Source organism: Ornithorhynchus anatinus, chromosome 4 (assembly GCF_004115215.2).
Source record: "Ornithorhynchus anatinus isolate Pmale09 chromosome 4, mOrnAna1.pri.v4, whole genome shotgun sequence".
Taxonomy (NCBI): Eukaryota; Metazoa; Chordata; class Mammalia; order Monotremata; family Ornithorhynchidae; genus Ornithorhynchus; species Ornithorhynchus anatinus.
The window spans coordinates 27,983,686-28,000,454 of NC_041731.1; the positions used below are offsets into that span (position 1 = coordinate 27,983,686).

Here is a 16,769-nt window from a genome sequence, read left to right on the forward strand (position 1 = left end):
CTTTGTTACTGAATTGTTCTTTCCAAGTGCTTAGTACAGTACTCTGCACATAGTAAGCGCTCAATAAATACTATTGAATGAATGAATGATTACTATTCTATTCATTTATATTGATGCTATCGATGCTTGTTGACTCGTTTTGACGTCTATCTCCTCCTTTCTAGACCGGGAGTCCTTTAGGGGTGGGATGGTCTCTCTTTGTTACTGAATTGTTCTTTCCAAGCGCTTAGTACAGTGCTCTGCACATAGTAAGCGCTCAATAAATACTATTGAATGAATGAATGATTATTATTCTATTCATTTATATTGATGCTATCGATGCTTGTTGACTCGTTTTGATGTGTATCTCCTCCTTTCTAGACCGGGAGTCCTTTAGGGGCGGGATGGTCTCTCTTTGTTACTGAATTGTACTTTCCAAGCGCTTAGTACAGTGCTCTGCACCCAGAAAGCGCTCAATAAATACGACCGAATGGTTCCCCCGAGCAGAAGGGGGCGAGGGCCGCCGTGGGCAAGGAAAAACTACAACTCCCAGGATGCTCAGAGAGTGATTGACAAGCGGAGGCCAGAGCCCCGCCCCCCGCGGGGGCCGCCGGCTGCGCATGCGCACATGAGGTCGGCGGCGGCGGTGGCAGGAACGGCGGGCAGCGAGGTAGGGCGGTGTAGGGTGGGGCGGGCCGGGGACCGGCTCCTCGGGAGGAGTGGGAGGGGCCCGGCGGGGCGGATCGGGCACCCCCATCCCCAAAATGGGCCGGCCCGGCCGGGCTGGAGCAGCCTCGGGGTCCGGGGGATTCGGACTGTACCAGCTGGGGGAGACGGGGGGGGCGGGGCGAAGGTCTGCGGCAAGACCTTGGCCGGGGGAGGGGGGAAGGGGGATCCGGGGGTGGGGGGTCCTCCTCCAGCTCGGGGATGGGCGGGGGGATACCTTGGGACAGAGCCTGGGGCGCTGCAGGGCCGAGCTGGGCCTTGGATGCATTGGGAGGGGGATGGGAGGGGGCAGGGGCGGGGTAAAGATCCCAGATCTGCCCCCCCCCTTTTTAAAAATGGTATTTGTTAATCGCTTACTAGTGCTAAGCACTGTTCTAAGCGCAGGGGTAGTTACGAGGTAATCAGGTTGTCCCACTTGGGGGTCTCCAGATGAGGGAACTGAGGCCCAGTGAAGTGACTTGCCCAGGGTCACACAGCAGACAAGTGGCGGAGGCGCGATTAGAACCCACCTCCTCTGACTCCCAAGCCCGGGCCGTTTTCACTAAGCCACGCTGCTTCTCTTGTCTGCTGTGTGACCTTGGGTAAGTCACTTCACTTCTCTGGGCCTCACTTCCCCCATCTGTAAAAAAGGGATAGAGACCCTCAGCCCTACCTGCGGCAGGGACTGTGTCCAACCCTATTTGCTTGTATAATGATGATAATAATAATGTATTAAGTGCTTACTATGTGTGAAGCACTGTTCTAAGCGCGGGGGGTGGGGTGATACAAGGTGATCAGGTCGTCCCATGTGGGGCTCACAGTCTCAATCCCCATTTTACAGATGAGGTAATTGAGGAACAGAGAAGTTAAGTGACTCACCCAAAGTCACACAGCTGACAAGTGGCGGAGTTGGGATTAGAACCCTTGACCTCTGACTCCCAAGCCCACCCACTTTCCACTGAGCCATACTGCCACCCCAGCGCTTAGTACAGTGCCTGGCACTTAGTGCTTAAAAAATAACACCATTATGATTATGCTTGACACACAGTAAGCGCTTAACAAATACCACCATAATTATTATTATTAAAGGGGTAGGGCCAGGGAGGACCGAGGGGCCTGGGGGAGATACCAGAAGGAGATTATGGGGAACAGGGATGGACCTGTGATTGAGAAGGTGCCCACAATGGGACTTGAGAGCAGGGAGAGCTCCAGAGGGAGGAGAGAGAGTCAAATTCAGGAGCTGGGGAGAAGTGTTAGGGTGACTCCTTTTGTCTCCCCCAAACCCCTGTGCTACCATCTGGCCCAGCAAGGTTGCAGCAGGCCTTCTGCCAAGGGATGCTTCAAGGCAGTACCAGAAGCCATAGGCAGCTGGAAAGACTGTAAGCTTATTGTGGGCAGAAAATGTGACTGTTTATTGTTGCATTGTACTTTCCCAAGTGCTTTGTACAGTACTCTGCACATTGTAAGCACTCAATAAATACAATTGAATGAATGAAAGCAGCAGACAGAGGCAAGCCCAGGGAGAAGGCAACTTAATCTCCCAAGCCAGCTTGATCCCCTGTACCATGTGGCCAGAGCAACTGGGGAAATGTTGTGACAAAAACTTGTCTGTGGTTCTGGGTAGTGCTCTGGAAAGAGGGCTGAAGGGGACTGGGAGAGCGGAGCAGAGAAGAAGAGAGATTAGGTTTGATCTTCTATCTGTTCATTAAGGGGTTCTTTGGGGGCTGGCTGCAGACACTTTCTTAGGGCCTTGTCTACCTCACGGCTGGAGACAAACAGTTGTCAAGCACTTTCTGTGCCCCCTCCAGGCAGCATTTAGCCCTGACCACTTCACTTCTTGATAGCTCCACTGCCCTTTAATTATTCATTCCGTTGTATTTATTGAGCGCTTACAGTGATTGCACTGTATCGATCCCAGAGCTCAGTACATTCATTCATTCAGTCATATTTATTGAGCACTTACGGTGTGCCGAGCACTGTACTAAGTCCTTGGGAGAATACCATGTAACAATAAACGGACAACTTCCCTGCCTACAGTTCTGGGGACATCATAAGCACTTAAATAGCACTGTTATTAGTATTATTGTTTCCATCAGCCCAGAGCCCCTTACCTTGGGAAGTTGAGTAACTGGAGAGAGTGGCATTTTAAGGAGGAGGAATGATCCTGGGCTCTCAATTGCCCCAGGAACTCAATTGCTGTGGCAGTAGTTTCCATTACTGCCCCTCCTCCCCCCAAATACTCTCTCTGCTTTGTTCACCCCTTGGATTGTCTTCCCTGGCCCCCAGGCCAGATAGTCAATCCCAATTTAAGGGGCCTGGACCCTGGTCCAGGCTCCCAAGTGCTTAGACCAGTGCTCTGTACCTAGAAAGAGCTTAATAAATACCACTGATTGATTGATTCCTAAATCGCCCATGCAGGACTTGGGAGAGCAGGGTCACGTGGGACTTGGTGCTGGAAATGGGTTCCTGCACCTGCTCTGTTCACACAGGTATCGCTGACTGTTATTGTTTCTGTAACATCCTTAGTGCTTCAGTTATCCAAATGTTTGCAGACAATAAGGAGGGGCACTTTGTCTACACAGGCTGCGTATAATTCCTAGACAGAAGAAGCCTTGCCATCAAACCTATTATTGCCTCATTGGCTGAAGGTTCTTCATTTGTCATTGACGGGCTTTTTCGAAAGGTCCTGTAACATACATTAATATCACCCCTTCTGTTGTGTTCTAGGCTTCATGACATTGTAAGAAGAGGCAATGTTGACTGGGTGTGGGGGTCTGGGTTGATGCTTAATAATCCAAAGGGATTATTTGGATTCACCCAAAGCTCCATTCAGTGGTTTCTTCTCCAGTTGCAGCAAGTGGGTGGGCTTTAAGCAGATAATTCTAAATAGTCGCCTTTCTGGTACAGACCATCTGGGCAAGTGGTGGCTGCCAGTGCCCCTGACCCACTTGAGAAGAACCCTGCTGACAATTCCCCAATCACTCATATTGTCTAGTTCCCCTTGAATGCTCCCAGAGGAGCACCCTGAAACCAAAGCTCCTTGTTTGACTGATGGACATCAGTCTTTTCTCTGCAGGGTGAGGCCAACCCATGTGATAGACTTTGTATCTCAGCTCCAGAAAGCAGCATGACTTGGTGGAAAGAGCACTTGTCTGGGAATCACATGACCTGGATTCTTGTTCCAGCTCCACCACTTGCCTGCTCTGTGACCTTGGGTGAGTCACTCAACTTCTCTGGGCTTCAATTTCCTCATTTAATAATAATAATAATAATAATTCTGGTATTTGAGTGCTATGTACCAGGCACTGTACTAGGCGCTAAGGAGGAGACAAGCAAATCGGGATGGACAGTCTCTGTCCCACATGGGTCTCACAGTCTTAATCTCCATTTTACAGATGAGGGAACTGAGCCATAGAGGAGTGAAGTGACTTGCCCAAGATCACCCAGCAGACAAGCAGACAAGCCAGGATTAGAACTCTTGACCTTCTGACGGGGGATTCAATACCTGTTCTCCCTTCACCTTAGACTGTGAACCCCATGAGGGACATGGACTGTCTGATCTTGCATGTACCCCAGTGCTTCGTAAAGAACTTGGCACAGAGTAAGTGCTTACAGATCACAGTCATTAAAACAACAATCTAGTTCTGCTTCTGGAGGACTCCCCTGTCTCGACTGTAATAAACTCCTTGAAGGCAGAGATTGTCTAATAACTCCAGAACTCTCCCAAGTGCTTAGTACAATGCTCTGCAGAGTAAGCACTCCATAAATACTTTTGATTACCTGAGGTTCCTCCATTTGGAGGAATGGGAACAAAGCACAAAAACTGTGTCCACTAGCTATCAATCTCTTATTCACAAACTAGGTCAGCTTGTGAAAGCAACAGCCTCATTCCTGGGGTTTCCCCACAGGGCTGCTCCACTCCTGGAACTCCAGCAGTAAGATGGGTGGGCTTGTCTGTCTGACAGGGACATCTCAGCACTTTGCTCTTTCTCCACACATAAAGGTTTGGGACAGTGACCCTAACCTGAAATTCCACCCCATCAAGGAACAGGAACATTGCAGTGATAAGGTGCCAAGCCTCTGTTCTGGAATGGGGAAAAAAACAAGCTCAAGTCTCAAATGGTAGCTTCGTGCCAGGCCCTTTAATAAGCGATGCTGGGACTTCCAAGAATCAGGTGCTCCCCTTAGTTGGTCCCTTCATTGTGTGAGGGAAGGACATGGGAATCAGTAATAATAGGGATAATTATGATGTTTAACTGCTTACTCTCTGCCAAGACTGTGCTAAGCGCTGGGGTAGAGACAATGCAATCGGATCAGATACAGTCCCCGAAGCACATGAGAGATTCTAAGGGGTAATGAGAACAGGTATTGGATCCCCGTTTTTCAGATGAGGAAACCAAGGCACAGGGAAGTGAAGCAACATGCCTGAGGTCTCACAGCAGGCATGTGGCAGATCCGGGATTAGAAACCATGTCTCATGACTCCCGGCCTTGTGTTCTTTCCACTCACCCACACTGCTTTCTAAAAACCCTAGTCTGTGGCAGGAAGGTGCAGAGGGTCTAGAGGTTTTTGGAGATTTCTCTCTTTCACGCTGAGGGTTTTGTGAAAACAGCTTTTGTAGATGGGAAATAGAACTGACTTCATTTCTGTCCAGGCAAGTGGGCAGGAGGAAAAAAAATGGTAGCAACCTCTCTGTCTTGCACCCGAGTGGGGAACTTGAACTCCTCTTCAGCAAAAATGGTTGCTGAAGAGCAGGCTTCACTTCACTGAAATTAGTTCAGGCCATAGACAGGCCACCAGCACACAACCTGGGGTGAGGGCAAGAGCAGTGGCCATGTTAGGGAAGACAAGTGGACAGGTCAAACAAAGAGAAGAGCCATCTCATGACTTAGGTGGGATAGAGGGATGGGGGAGGATATAGGGTCACAGATTCAAAAAATGATATTCTCTGGCATTTCACAGATTGGTGGAAATATGTAATTAGGCTGTTTGCAGTGGCTGGGACAGAGAGCAGATATCCTGTTGGACTGAAGTAAGGAGGAGCTGTCCAGGCAGCCCACTGGGGCCCAGAATCTGGCCTCCCTGATGAGGTGAGGGAAGCTATTTGGAGCTGGGATGCGAGGGAAAGAGGAGCGGACTGGTGAAAGGGCGTGACCGGACCAGGTGGACCTGGCAGAGTTAAGAGTTATTTAGGAGCTCAGTGTTTGCTGTGTGCTTTCCAGCCACCTCTCCATTCCTGCTTCTTTGTCATTTGGGGAAAAACCTTTTCCCCCCGTCTTCCCGCAAGCTCAGTTTCCAAACTTTGCACGAAAAAAAGAGTGATGACGCTGCTTGGGAAGGAGAAAGTACTGAGCTGTTGCGCATGGCAGCCTTTCCGTTAGCTCCAACTAAGAGGGAAATCAAAATGTCTTAATCAAAGGGAACTGACCAGCCGAGTCCTTTCACCTCTCACCTTGTGCTTGGACTCCTTGGGCCGGGTTTCAAGAATGCCACAGTTTGGGGGCGGTTAGAAGTCTTAGGAGTACTACCACTGTGCACTTACTGTGCTTTGATATTTTCCTCACACCTTTGCCTCCCGAGGCTTAACGCTAAAGCAGCTCAATGGTCTAGTGACATTTGCTTCTCCCCGGACGGGCTGATCATTTCCGAGTCCCTGCCCAGCCAGGGAACTCTTGGGAGCAGTTGGGAACCAGGAGATGCTGCTTCAGGGCCGAGGCTTTCTGACCATCATCTTGGACCTGAGGTCGAGAGTAGGCAAATCCTTCCATCTATCCAGCTGGCTGGCAACCAGCAGGGGTTAAGTCGTAGTGGACCGACTCTGGGCTAAATTCCCACTGAGGACAGAGGAGAGCCAAACAGGCCCTTCAGAGTCGATAAATAAGCCTGGGTCTGTGTGCGTGTCAAGGTGATGGGTGGATGAATCACTGTTTCCCTCTCTTCTCTCAGGCAGGGGTCAGAGCCTCATGGCATGAAAGCAGGCGACAAGCGGGCATCATCGGGGCCGTGTTAGCGGGAACCCATCTGGGAGAACCATGGCGGCGGCGGCAGCCTCACCCCTGAACCTGGAGGCACTGCGGGAGGTTCTGGAGTGCCCCATCTGCATGGAGTCCTTCACAGAGGAGCAGCTCCGGCCCAAGCTCCTCCACTGCGGCCACACCATCTGCAAGCAATGTCTGGAGAAGCTACTGGCAGGCAGCATCAATGGCGTTCGCTGCCCCTTCTGCAGCAAGATCACCCGCCTCACCAGCCTGGCCCAACTGACCGACAACCTGACGGTGCTGAAGATCCTGGACACTGCGGGGCTGGGGGAGGCTGTGGGACTCCCGTTGTGTCGGGCCTGTGGGCGCCGTCTCCCCCGCCAGTTCTGCAAGACGTGCCGCGTGGTGCTGTGCGATCCCTGCGGGGAGGCGGGGCACCCGGGCCCCAGCCACGCCCTGCTCCCCGTCAAGGAGGCGGCCGAGGAGCGGCGGCGGGGCTTTGGCCGGAGGCTGGCCCGGCTGAGGGAGCAGATGGCAGAGTTGCAGCAGCGGAAGGCTGCCCTGGAGGGGGTCTCCAAGGACCTGCAGGCCCGCTCCAAGGCGGTGCTGCAGGAATATGGGCGCGAGGAGCGCCGGGTCCAGGAGGAGCTGGCCCGCTCCCGCAAGTTCTTCACGAGCTCCCTGGTGGAGGTTGAGAAAGCCAACACCCTAGTGGTGGAGGAGCAGGCCTACTTGTTGAACATCGCGGCTGTGCAGGCGGTGTCTCGCTGCGACTACCTCCTGGCCAAGATCAAGCAGGGGGATGTGGCCCTCCTGGAGGAGGAGGAGGCGGCGGCGGCCGCTGAGGAGGAGGAGGAGGAGTTGGAGCCGAGTGCCAGTCTGCTCCGGGAGCTGACCCTTCAGGAGGTGGAGTTCCTCAAGGTGGGCCACGTGGGCCCACTACAGATCGGGCAGGCGGTCAGGAAGCCACGGACTGTAAGACTGGAGGACTTGTGGGCGGCGAGGCGGGAGGCGGAGGGTGGGGAGGAGGAGGAGGCTGCCGTGGCCTCCACCTCTGCAGCGGCCTTCCGAGACCAAGACCCGAGCCCCGAGGAGGCGGCCCCCAGCCCCGGGGCCTCCCCGGCCCGGCAGAGGGGCCCTGAGCCTGCGGCCAGTGGCCAGCAGTGCCACTTCCTCAAGAAGATGGGATCGAAGGGCAGCAGCCCAGGGATGTTCAACCTCCCCGTCAGCCTGCATGTCGGGGGCCAGGGGGAGGTCCTGGTGGCCGACCGCGGCAACTACCGCATCCAGGTGTTCACCCGAAAGGGCTTCCTGAGGGAGATCCGTCGGAGCCCCAGCGGCATCGACAGCTTCGTGCTTAGCTTCCTAGGGGCAGACCTGCCCAACCTCACCCCGCTCTCAGTAGCCATGAATAGCCAGGGACTGATTGGCGTGACCGACAGCTACGACAACTCTGTCAAGGTCTACACCCTGGAGGGCCACTGTGTGGCCTGCCACCGCAGTCAGCTGAGCAAGCCCTGGGGCATTGCAGCCCTGCCCTCGGGACAGTTCGTGGTCACCGACGTGGAAGGGGGCAAACTCTGGTGCTTTACGGTCGACCGAGCGGTGGGTGTGGTCAAGTACAGCTGCCTCTGTAGCGCCGTGAGGCCCAAGTTCGTCACCTGTGATGCTGAGGGGACTGTCTACTTCACCCAGGGACTGGGCCTCAACCTGGAGAACCGGCAGATCGAGCACCACCTGGAGGGAGGCTTCTCCATAGGCTCCGTGGGCCCCGACGGACAGCTGGGCCGCCAGATCAGCCACTTCTTCTCGGAGAATGAGGACTTCCGCTGCATCGCCGGCATGTGCGTGGACGCCCGCGGGGATCTGATCGTGGCCGACAGCAGCCGCAAGGAGATCCTGCACTTCCCCAAGGGTGGGGGCTACAGTGTCCTCATCCGGGAGGGACTCACCTGCCCCGTGGGCATAGCTCTGACCCCCAAGGGACAGCTGCTGGTGCTGGACTGCTGGGATCACTGCATCAAGATCTACAGCTACCATCTGAGGAGATATTCCACCCCTTAGGAAGGCCCAGAGGGCCTCCCCTCACCCCAGTGGTCTCTGGGGAGCCCCTCTAGGGGTTGGTGGTGCCATAAGTTAGGTTCGCGGGTTTCTGGGGGTGTGTATAAGTCCTGTCCCTTTGGCTGTCTAGACTTCGAAGGATCTGAAGGATCCAGCGAGGAAAGCGGGTGTGAGGCTGCATTGGAGGCCCCGGCTTGCCACTGGTCTGTGCCTCCACCTTACTGTTCCCAGGACCGATGAGCCCCACTGGCGGACACCCTGCCGAACAGCTGCCAACTCTGTTGGAGACCTGGGGGTCATCGGCGTGCCTCCTGGGGACCGGGACCACCGCTTGCCCTGTAGAATTAGCATGTCGTCGGGGGACACCGTTCTCCCTTGCTCCTTGTTCGCCATCAGTGTCATTTCACAAGTCCTGTCCCCATCGTGTTGTGACTGAGCCCAACTCACCTCTCCCAGCGTGAATCAAGTGCAGTGCACCCGGAGGGTGGGTGCACACTAACTACTCAGCTGAGCTCTTCAAGGACCAGAAATAACTTTCTACAACAGGATTTGCCTTGGCCAAGTATGGAGGAGAAAGGAGGAGCTGACACCCACCCCCCCACCAGTTTCTGCCGAAAACTCTCTCGGGAATAACCAATTTCGATGTGGCCTGCCTCCCAGTGGGTGCTGGGACTTGAAATGTGGCCAAAGTAGGGAAATACTTTAGTAAACCAGATCAAATGTGACAAATGGTGGACGCATTTGTAATTTCCGTAGCCCGCAAGTGTGCTCCCCTCCTTTTCTTGATAGGGTTCCAATGGTCTGTGATTTGTGTTGTCTGAGAAACTTAAAACAGAGAGGGGGAAAAATGGCTCTCTCCTTCATTACTGCAAGGCCCTTCACTTGATATTTATCTGGCTTTTAATCCCATTGGAGGGTAAAACATTTTGTTTCAGGTGTCATTTCCTTGCCTTAGCACTAAATAATTAGGGGTGATTCTACCAGCATCCATGCTCTTTCCTTTACTAAATGTGGGAGGGCCCTTTTTATGCAGAAGTAGCCATCTGGGGAAATTGGGTTTCTTAGCAAGCAGTATTATCCAAAAAGCCCACTGTGAAAGAACTGTTTTTTCTGGCCCCTCCAAACCAACTGCACAGGTTGGGGAGGTCAAAATTTCCACCCCAATTGGTACGATTGTTGGTGGTTTTCAATCTCCACTGAGCTGTTTTGAGTTAAATCTCCAGCTGTACGGCCTTCTAATTACTAGGGAGCTACTGAGAAAGGATGCAACTTTTTTTTTAAGAAGATATATTTAAGGATCTAGTGTAGATGCCTAAAAATTTGTCTGAAGAAAACTGCTGCCCTGGTATATTAGGTCCCAAAATGGGAAAGGAAGTCATGGCCGTCCTGCCATAGATGTGGGGGAAGCTTTTCTTCCACCCGCTCTATATTCACTGGGAAGATCGTTTGGCCAGGCAACCTGACTTGAAACTATAATTTTTTGTTCCTGTTGTGATTAGCTCCCCTTGGAGAGGAAATAGAGTAATTAAAGAGGGTGCTTAACTAGTTTGTCTTGTGCTTTCCTCCCGGAGAAAACTCGCCTTTGATTATGAAATTGGGTCTGATTTGAAAAGATAGTGTAATAGGAGGAAAATTGATCCAATTAAAAGTGTATCACAAACTGCTCGTCTCATTATTAAAAACACTTTATCTGTCAGAGTGCCTTGAGGTGGGAGATCAGTTTCTGCTGTCAACAGAGTAAGGTGGTTCCCGGAAAATAAACCGAGGCAGCAGCCTTCTGTTCAATCTGCCGCTGAAAAGAGAACTCAGTAACGTCAGTGAGCTTGGAGGAAACGTCCACAACATCTCTCTGTCAGCCCTGCTGCTAGCGGAAAGATCATTCCTCCCTGCCCTTTCTCCACTGGGACTCGGTAGCACAGCCCTCTGCCAGTCACACCTAGGATCCCTTTTGTTTTGTTCTTATGGTATTTGTTAAATGCTTACTAAGTGCCAGGCACTGTACTCTGTACTAAGGTAGATACAAGCTAATCAGGTTGGACAGAGTCCATGTTCCCCATGGGGCTCACAGTCTTAATCCCTATTTTTCAGAGAAAGAAACGGAGGCCCAGAGAAGTGAAGTGACTTGCCCAAGCTCACACAGCAGACAAGCTGTAAAGCTGAGTTTAGAACCCAGATCCTCTGACTCTTTGGCCTGTGCTCTTTCCACTAAGCCATGCTGCTTCTTTGGTTGACAGGTTACCAACAGGTAAGGCAGGAGTTGAGGATTGTACATTACTTTTCTGTTCTGTGGATACAGTGGGACCAGGGGGAGGCAAAGGGCCAATTATTTAGCACTTGGTTATAATGTGACCTGATACCCCTCTGGAGGTAGAATGCCCCATGTCCTTCCCCTTTTACAACTGTGGATAAGAAGGCACAGGAGGGCAGCCAGCTGGTCAGGAAGCAGAGTACGACACCGCACATTGTGAAGGTCCCATAAATATTAATGATGATGATTTGATGAAGATACATGTCTTAGTCCCAGGTCGTTGGTGCTGGCAGCTGCTTGCCTCTCCACAGTCCTGTTTATTCATTCCATTGAAGACCGTGGCTGACTTTCTGTGGAAGCATGCCGCCATCACCAAGGTGCAAATCGATATCTCGGTCAGGTTCGAGGAAAGCCCCTGGGTCCCAGATGATGGAACCTGCCCTTCTGTCCCTCCTCCTAGAGCGGGCTAGCTCTTCATATTAAGTGGCCATTAATTAGAATGAGATTAAAAATGCAACCGCTTGAGCTCTGTTCATCTTCCCCGTGGGAAGATGCTCCTGATGCTGAAGTTAATGGACTGCTTCCTTCCTTCCTTAACGGGCTTTCCTGTTGTGAACTGTCGAGTCGCAAGGAGCATCTGGGAAAGCCCTGTCTCCGCCCCACTAAGAAGCCTATGATCGCATCCCTGCTGCCGCGGTGACTCCTAAGGTCAATGGTTGGCAAGGCAAAACACCTTATCGCCTCCTATCGATGAATACCTTATATCCCTTTCCCAGGTAAAGATATCTTATACCCTCCAGGCAGCTAAAGTGGGGCCTCTCTGTGACCGGTCTGACAGATACTTTTTCGAGCCGGTACAAGGCATTTGATCTTACAGCTAGGCTGAAGAAGGAAGAAAAAGAGCAAGGGGGTAGACACAGAGAGAAATAATGGAAGGTGAGGCAGGGACAGAGAGACTTGAAGGACAGATAGGACTATCTTTGCTGATGTGGGAATCTTCAATTTTAGAATAATGCTGTCAAGAGGTAGGCACTTTCAACACCAACGCCTCTGAAAGTGGATATCATCCCTTTTATTCCCTCGAGCTTCGGGAGACCCAGAATTAAGTATAGGCTGATGATATGCCTTGGTGAGCAGGACAGCCACATATTTTTGTACGGTGTAAAGCCATTCTGGAAAAATACAAAAATGACTCAGAATGCTCCCTGCCACCCCCCAGGCCACTGCCAGAGACACAGAGCCCATCACACCATCACTGCTCATGACACACCCTCTCCAGACATCAGATTGTAGCCCATCACATCTAGAGTATCCCTTCTCACCTTCAGGAATCTGGGAAGCTGCACTCAGGACTAGGGGCTGTATGTCTTTTTTTTAATGGTATTTGTTAAGTGCTTACTCTTTGCCAGGCACTGTACTAAATGCTGGGGTAGGCACAAGATCATTAAATTAGAAACAGTCCAAATCCCCCATGGGGCTCACAGTCTTAATTCCCAATTTACAGATGAGGTAACTGAGGCACAGAGAAGTGGTAGAGCCAGGATTAAAGACCAGGTCCTTTGGATTCCAGGCCCATGCTCCATCCTCTAAGTGATGCTCCTTTTCTTGCAAATATGACTTGACTGTGTCTTCTTCCAGCCTACCCTCTGCTCACCACATCCTGGTTCTCCTCTCTCACTGCCATTCCAAATCACCCATCCTCATCATCACACACTTTCACTTCTGCCCACTCCCATCCATTCTGCCCCTGTACCACTTCCCCACTCCTCCACTCCATGACTCCATATAAATGCGGCCTGTGAAACCTGCATTCCATCCTGTTCGAAATCCCCTTCATCTTCAACCTGTTCCTGACCTGAGCACTCCTCCTTCTTGCCTTCTCTGAAACCAGGCTATCGATGCCTCTCTACTTGTTTTGTTTTGTTGTCTTTTTCCCCCTTCTAGACTGTGAGCCCGTTGTTGGATAGGGATTGCTTCTATCTATTGCCGAATTGTACTTCCCAAGCGCTTAGTACAGTGCACTGCACACAGTAAGTGCTCTATAAATAAGATTGAATGAATGAATGAACCTGGCTCCCTCCAAACAATACATATAAACCAGTGAATCATTGGTATTTGGTGAGCACTTACTATATGTAGAGCACTGAGCTAAGCACTTGGGAGATTACAGTACAGCAGAGTTGATAGAAATGATTCCTGACCACAAGGAGCTTGGAGTCTAGAGGGGGAGGCACATTAACGCAAATAAATTATGGGTATGTACATAAGTGTTATGGGGCTGACTGTGGGGTGAATTCAAGTGCCTAAAGGTACAGATCCAAGGGCTTAGGTGACACAGAAGGGAGAAGGAATAGGGGAAAAGAGGGTTTAATCCAGGAAGGCTGCCTGAAGGAGGTGAATTTTAATAAGGCTTGAAAGGTGGAGAGAGTGGTAGTCTGTTTCATATGGACTGGAAGGGAACTCCAGGCCAGAGGAAGGACAAGGTATAGAGGTCAGAGGTGAGACAGACAAAATCCAGCTACCGTGAATAAATTGGCACAAGAGGAAGGAAGTGTGCAGACTAGATTGTAGTAGGAAATCAGCAAATTAGATAGGAAGGGGCCAACTGATTGAGTGCTTTAAAGCCAAGATATGTAGTTTCTGTTTGATGCAGAGGTGGATGGGCAACCACCTGAAGTTCTTCAGAAGTGGGGAAACAAGGACTGAATGGTTTTGTAGAACAATGATCCAGGCAACAGAGTGAAGTGTAGATTAGAGTGAGGAGAGACTGAAGGCAGGTAGGTTGATGTAGAGATTGATGCAGTAATCAAGCCAGGATAGGATAAGTGCTTGGATTCTAGACTGTAAGCCTGTTATGGGCAGGGGTTGTCTCTCTTTATTGCTGAATTGTACTTTCCAAGTGCTTAGTACAAGGCTCTGCACACAGTAAGTGCTCAATAAATATGATTGAATGAATGAATTAATTGTGGAAGCAGTTTGGATGGAAAGGAAAGGTCATTGTTTAGTGATGTTTTGAAGGTTGAACTAACAGGATTCGGTAACAAATTGAATATGTGGGTTGAATGAGAAATAATGTCAAGGTTATGGGCTTGTGAGATAGGAATGATAATGGTGGTATCTCCAGTGGTGGGAAAGACAGGGATCATAGGGTTTGGGTGGGAAGATGAGGAGTTCTGTTCTGGACATGTTTAGTTTGAAATGCTGGAGGGATGTTCTGGTAGTGATGCCTTGAAGGCAGAAGGAAATGCAAGATTGTACAGAAGAAGAGAGGTCAGGGCTAGAGAGGTAAATTTGGGAGTCACTCACAGAGTGGCAGGTAGCTGAAACCATGAAGCCATAAGAACAACTGAGTTCTTCAAGGGAGTGGGTATGCAGACTAGAAGGGAACCTAGAACTGAGCCCTCTGGAACCCTCACAGTTAGGGGTTAGGAGACAGAGAAGGAATCTGTAAAATAAATTGAGGAGTGTTTAGAGAGATAAGAAGAGAACCAGGAGAGGGCAGTGTCAGTAAAGCCAAGTTGGATAATGTTTCCAGGAGAAGGGGGTAGTCCACATTGTCAAAGGGTTGAGGAGAATTAGGATGTAATAGGGACTGTTGGATTTGGCAAGAAGGTCATTAGTGACCTTAGAGAGGGCAGTTTGCAGTGAGTGAAGGTAGCAGAAGTCAGATCGGAAAGGGTCAAGGAGAGAAAGTGGAGGCAGCAGGTGTAGGCGACTCATTCAAGGAGTTTGGAGAGGAATGGTAGGGTTTTTTGTTTTTTTTTTTTAGGATAGCTGATATAGGCATGTTTGACAGCAGTGGGGTAGAAGCAATTTGAAAGTGAATGGTTGAAGGTGGCAGTCAGTGAGGGAAGAAAGGATGGGCAAATGTTTTGATAAGATGGGAAGGGATAGGGTGGAGGCACGGATGGAGTGGGTAGATTTGGAGAGGAGGCAGGAGATTTCCTCTTGAAATACTGCTGGGAAATATGGGAACATTGGGGAGGGTGGAGGAGAAGAGTGTGACTGAAGATCTGCAAGGGAGATATTAGGGAGCTCACACCTGATCTATTCAATTTTATCAAAAAATTATATAGCCAAGACATTAGGAGAAAGAGACGGGGATTGGGCTGGAGCGGGGCAGTGGGCAGAGGGATGGTGGAGGGAGTTGAATGTCTGAAACAGCTGGTATGGGAGTCAATAAGGATGGGAAAATATTGTTGTTGGGTGGAGGAGGGGGCAGAGGAATAGCAGGTGAGGATGTATTGTAGTAGTGTGAGGTCAGCCAGGTATTCGTGTTTATGCCAGCAGTGCTTTGCAGTTCAAACACAAGGGCAGAGGAAGTAAACTGTGGAAGTGATCCAGGGCTGCAGGTGAGTACTATGCAATCAGTGGAGGGACTTGTTCTCCCTCCCCCTTAGATGGTGAGTCCATATGGGACAGGAACTGCATTATCCACTAAGCATGGCCTGGGAGAAGGATCTGGGTTCTAATATTAACTCCACCAATATGTCTGCTCTGTGACCTTGGGAAAGTCACTTAATTTCTCTGGGTTTCAGTTCCCTCATCTGTAAAATGGGAATTAAGGCTGTGAACCCCATGTGGGATAGGGACTGTGTTCAAGCTATCTAACTTGTATCTACCCTAGTGTTTAGAATAGTGCTTGGCACAAAGTAAATGCTTACAAGTATCATGACTTTTATGATTATTACTAATAATAATCATCTCCATTTTATCTCCATTTTGTCCCCTTCACTCCACAGAAACTGCTCTCTCAGAGGTCATTAATGATCTCTTTCTTGTCAAATAAAATGACCTCTACTCCATCTTAGTCCTTGATTAATCTGACTGTATTTTATCCATCCCAGTGCCGAGCACAGTGCTTGGCACAAAGTACTTGCATAACAAATACCTTTTTCATTACTATTATTATTATTTTTATTGAGAAACCCCAGCCTGGATGACTCTCCTTAAAGGAGCCCAGAAACTTTGGTGCAGAGAACTCAAACACAACTATCTCTTGGAGGCTGTGCCAAAAGAACTGTTCCCTCATTTCAGGTCAAGGAAATGCTACCTTTTCTGGGGGATTGGGGCATAGAATGCAGCCACTATGGAGAAGTGGTTTCGGTCACATTTGGGGGCTACAATATCAAGCTCAGCTTGGTCTCTTAATTAATAAACCTCTTTGGAGTGTTGTTAGAACAGAGGTATAACTCAGCCGCAGAACTTTATTCTGAGGGCAAGCTGAGAGCACAGAACCTGAGTCTGGGAGCTAATGATTTGATTAAAATAGCTGAGCTACGTTTTGACTTTTTGCTGAGGTTAAGTGAGGTCAAGGGAGGAAAATAAAAAGCCCAGAAGCTTGTGTTTAAAAACTAGTTTTGTATATGGCTAGATTTTTTTTTTCACATCATTAGTCACTAGCTCAGAGAAGTAAACAAAAGCCTCAAAAAACCCCCACTAAATTCATTTTATACTAATTATAGTTGGTGTTCAGCAATTTCTGATTACAATGAGCTGCTCTTATGGCTATTCAGTACACTGACTCACAGCATGTATTTTGGGGAGTAAACTCAAATTTTTGGCAGAAGAATCAATTTTAAAGGAGAAAAACGGACTTAAAAAACTTGCTTTTCTAAGGATTCCTACAAAACTCTGCATGAAAAATACTAAGTTTGTGATGTCAAAAAAAGGGATAGTGTGAGTGAAAGGTAATAAAAAATCATCCTCTATACAGTGTTAGGATACACTTCCCTCAGAAGTCTAACCAAGACAACTTTCCTCATTTCCACATCTCCCTAAAATCTCCCCTCTCCTCT

The 16,769-nt window shown here is 49.8% G+C and overlaps 2 protein-coding genes across 6 annotated transcripts in view; one reads left to right on the forward strand and one right to left on the reverse strand.

Moving 5' to 3' along the window:
* ASTN2 (astrotactin 2) overlaps positions 1-16,769 on the reverse strand; it is an 869,558-nt gene that overhangs the window by 292,730 nt on the left and 560,059 nt on the right. The gene's annotated exons all lie outside the window — the stretch shown is intronic.
* TRIM32 (tripartite motif containing 32) lies at positions 569-10,383 on the forward strand. Of its 3 annotated transcripts, none has more exons than XM_029062732.1 (2): positions 569-649; positions 6,631-10,383. In XM_029062732.1, the coding sequence occupies exon 2, from the start codon at positions 6,717-6,719 to the stop codon at positions 8,724-8,726; it is 2,010 nt and encodes a 669-aa protein (XP_028918565.1). In that variant the 5' UTR covers positions 569-649; positions 6,631-6,716; the 3' UTR covers positions 8,727-10,383. The 3 variants fall into 3 exon arrangements, with proteins under 3 accessions (XP_028918565.1, XP_007660034.1, XP_028918566.1); XM_007661844.3 differs by lacking the exon at positions 569-649 and adding an exon at positions 3,485-3,899; XM_029062733.2 differs by lacking the exon at positions 569-649 and adding an exon at positions 5,653-5,774.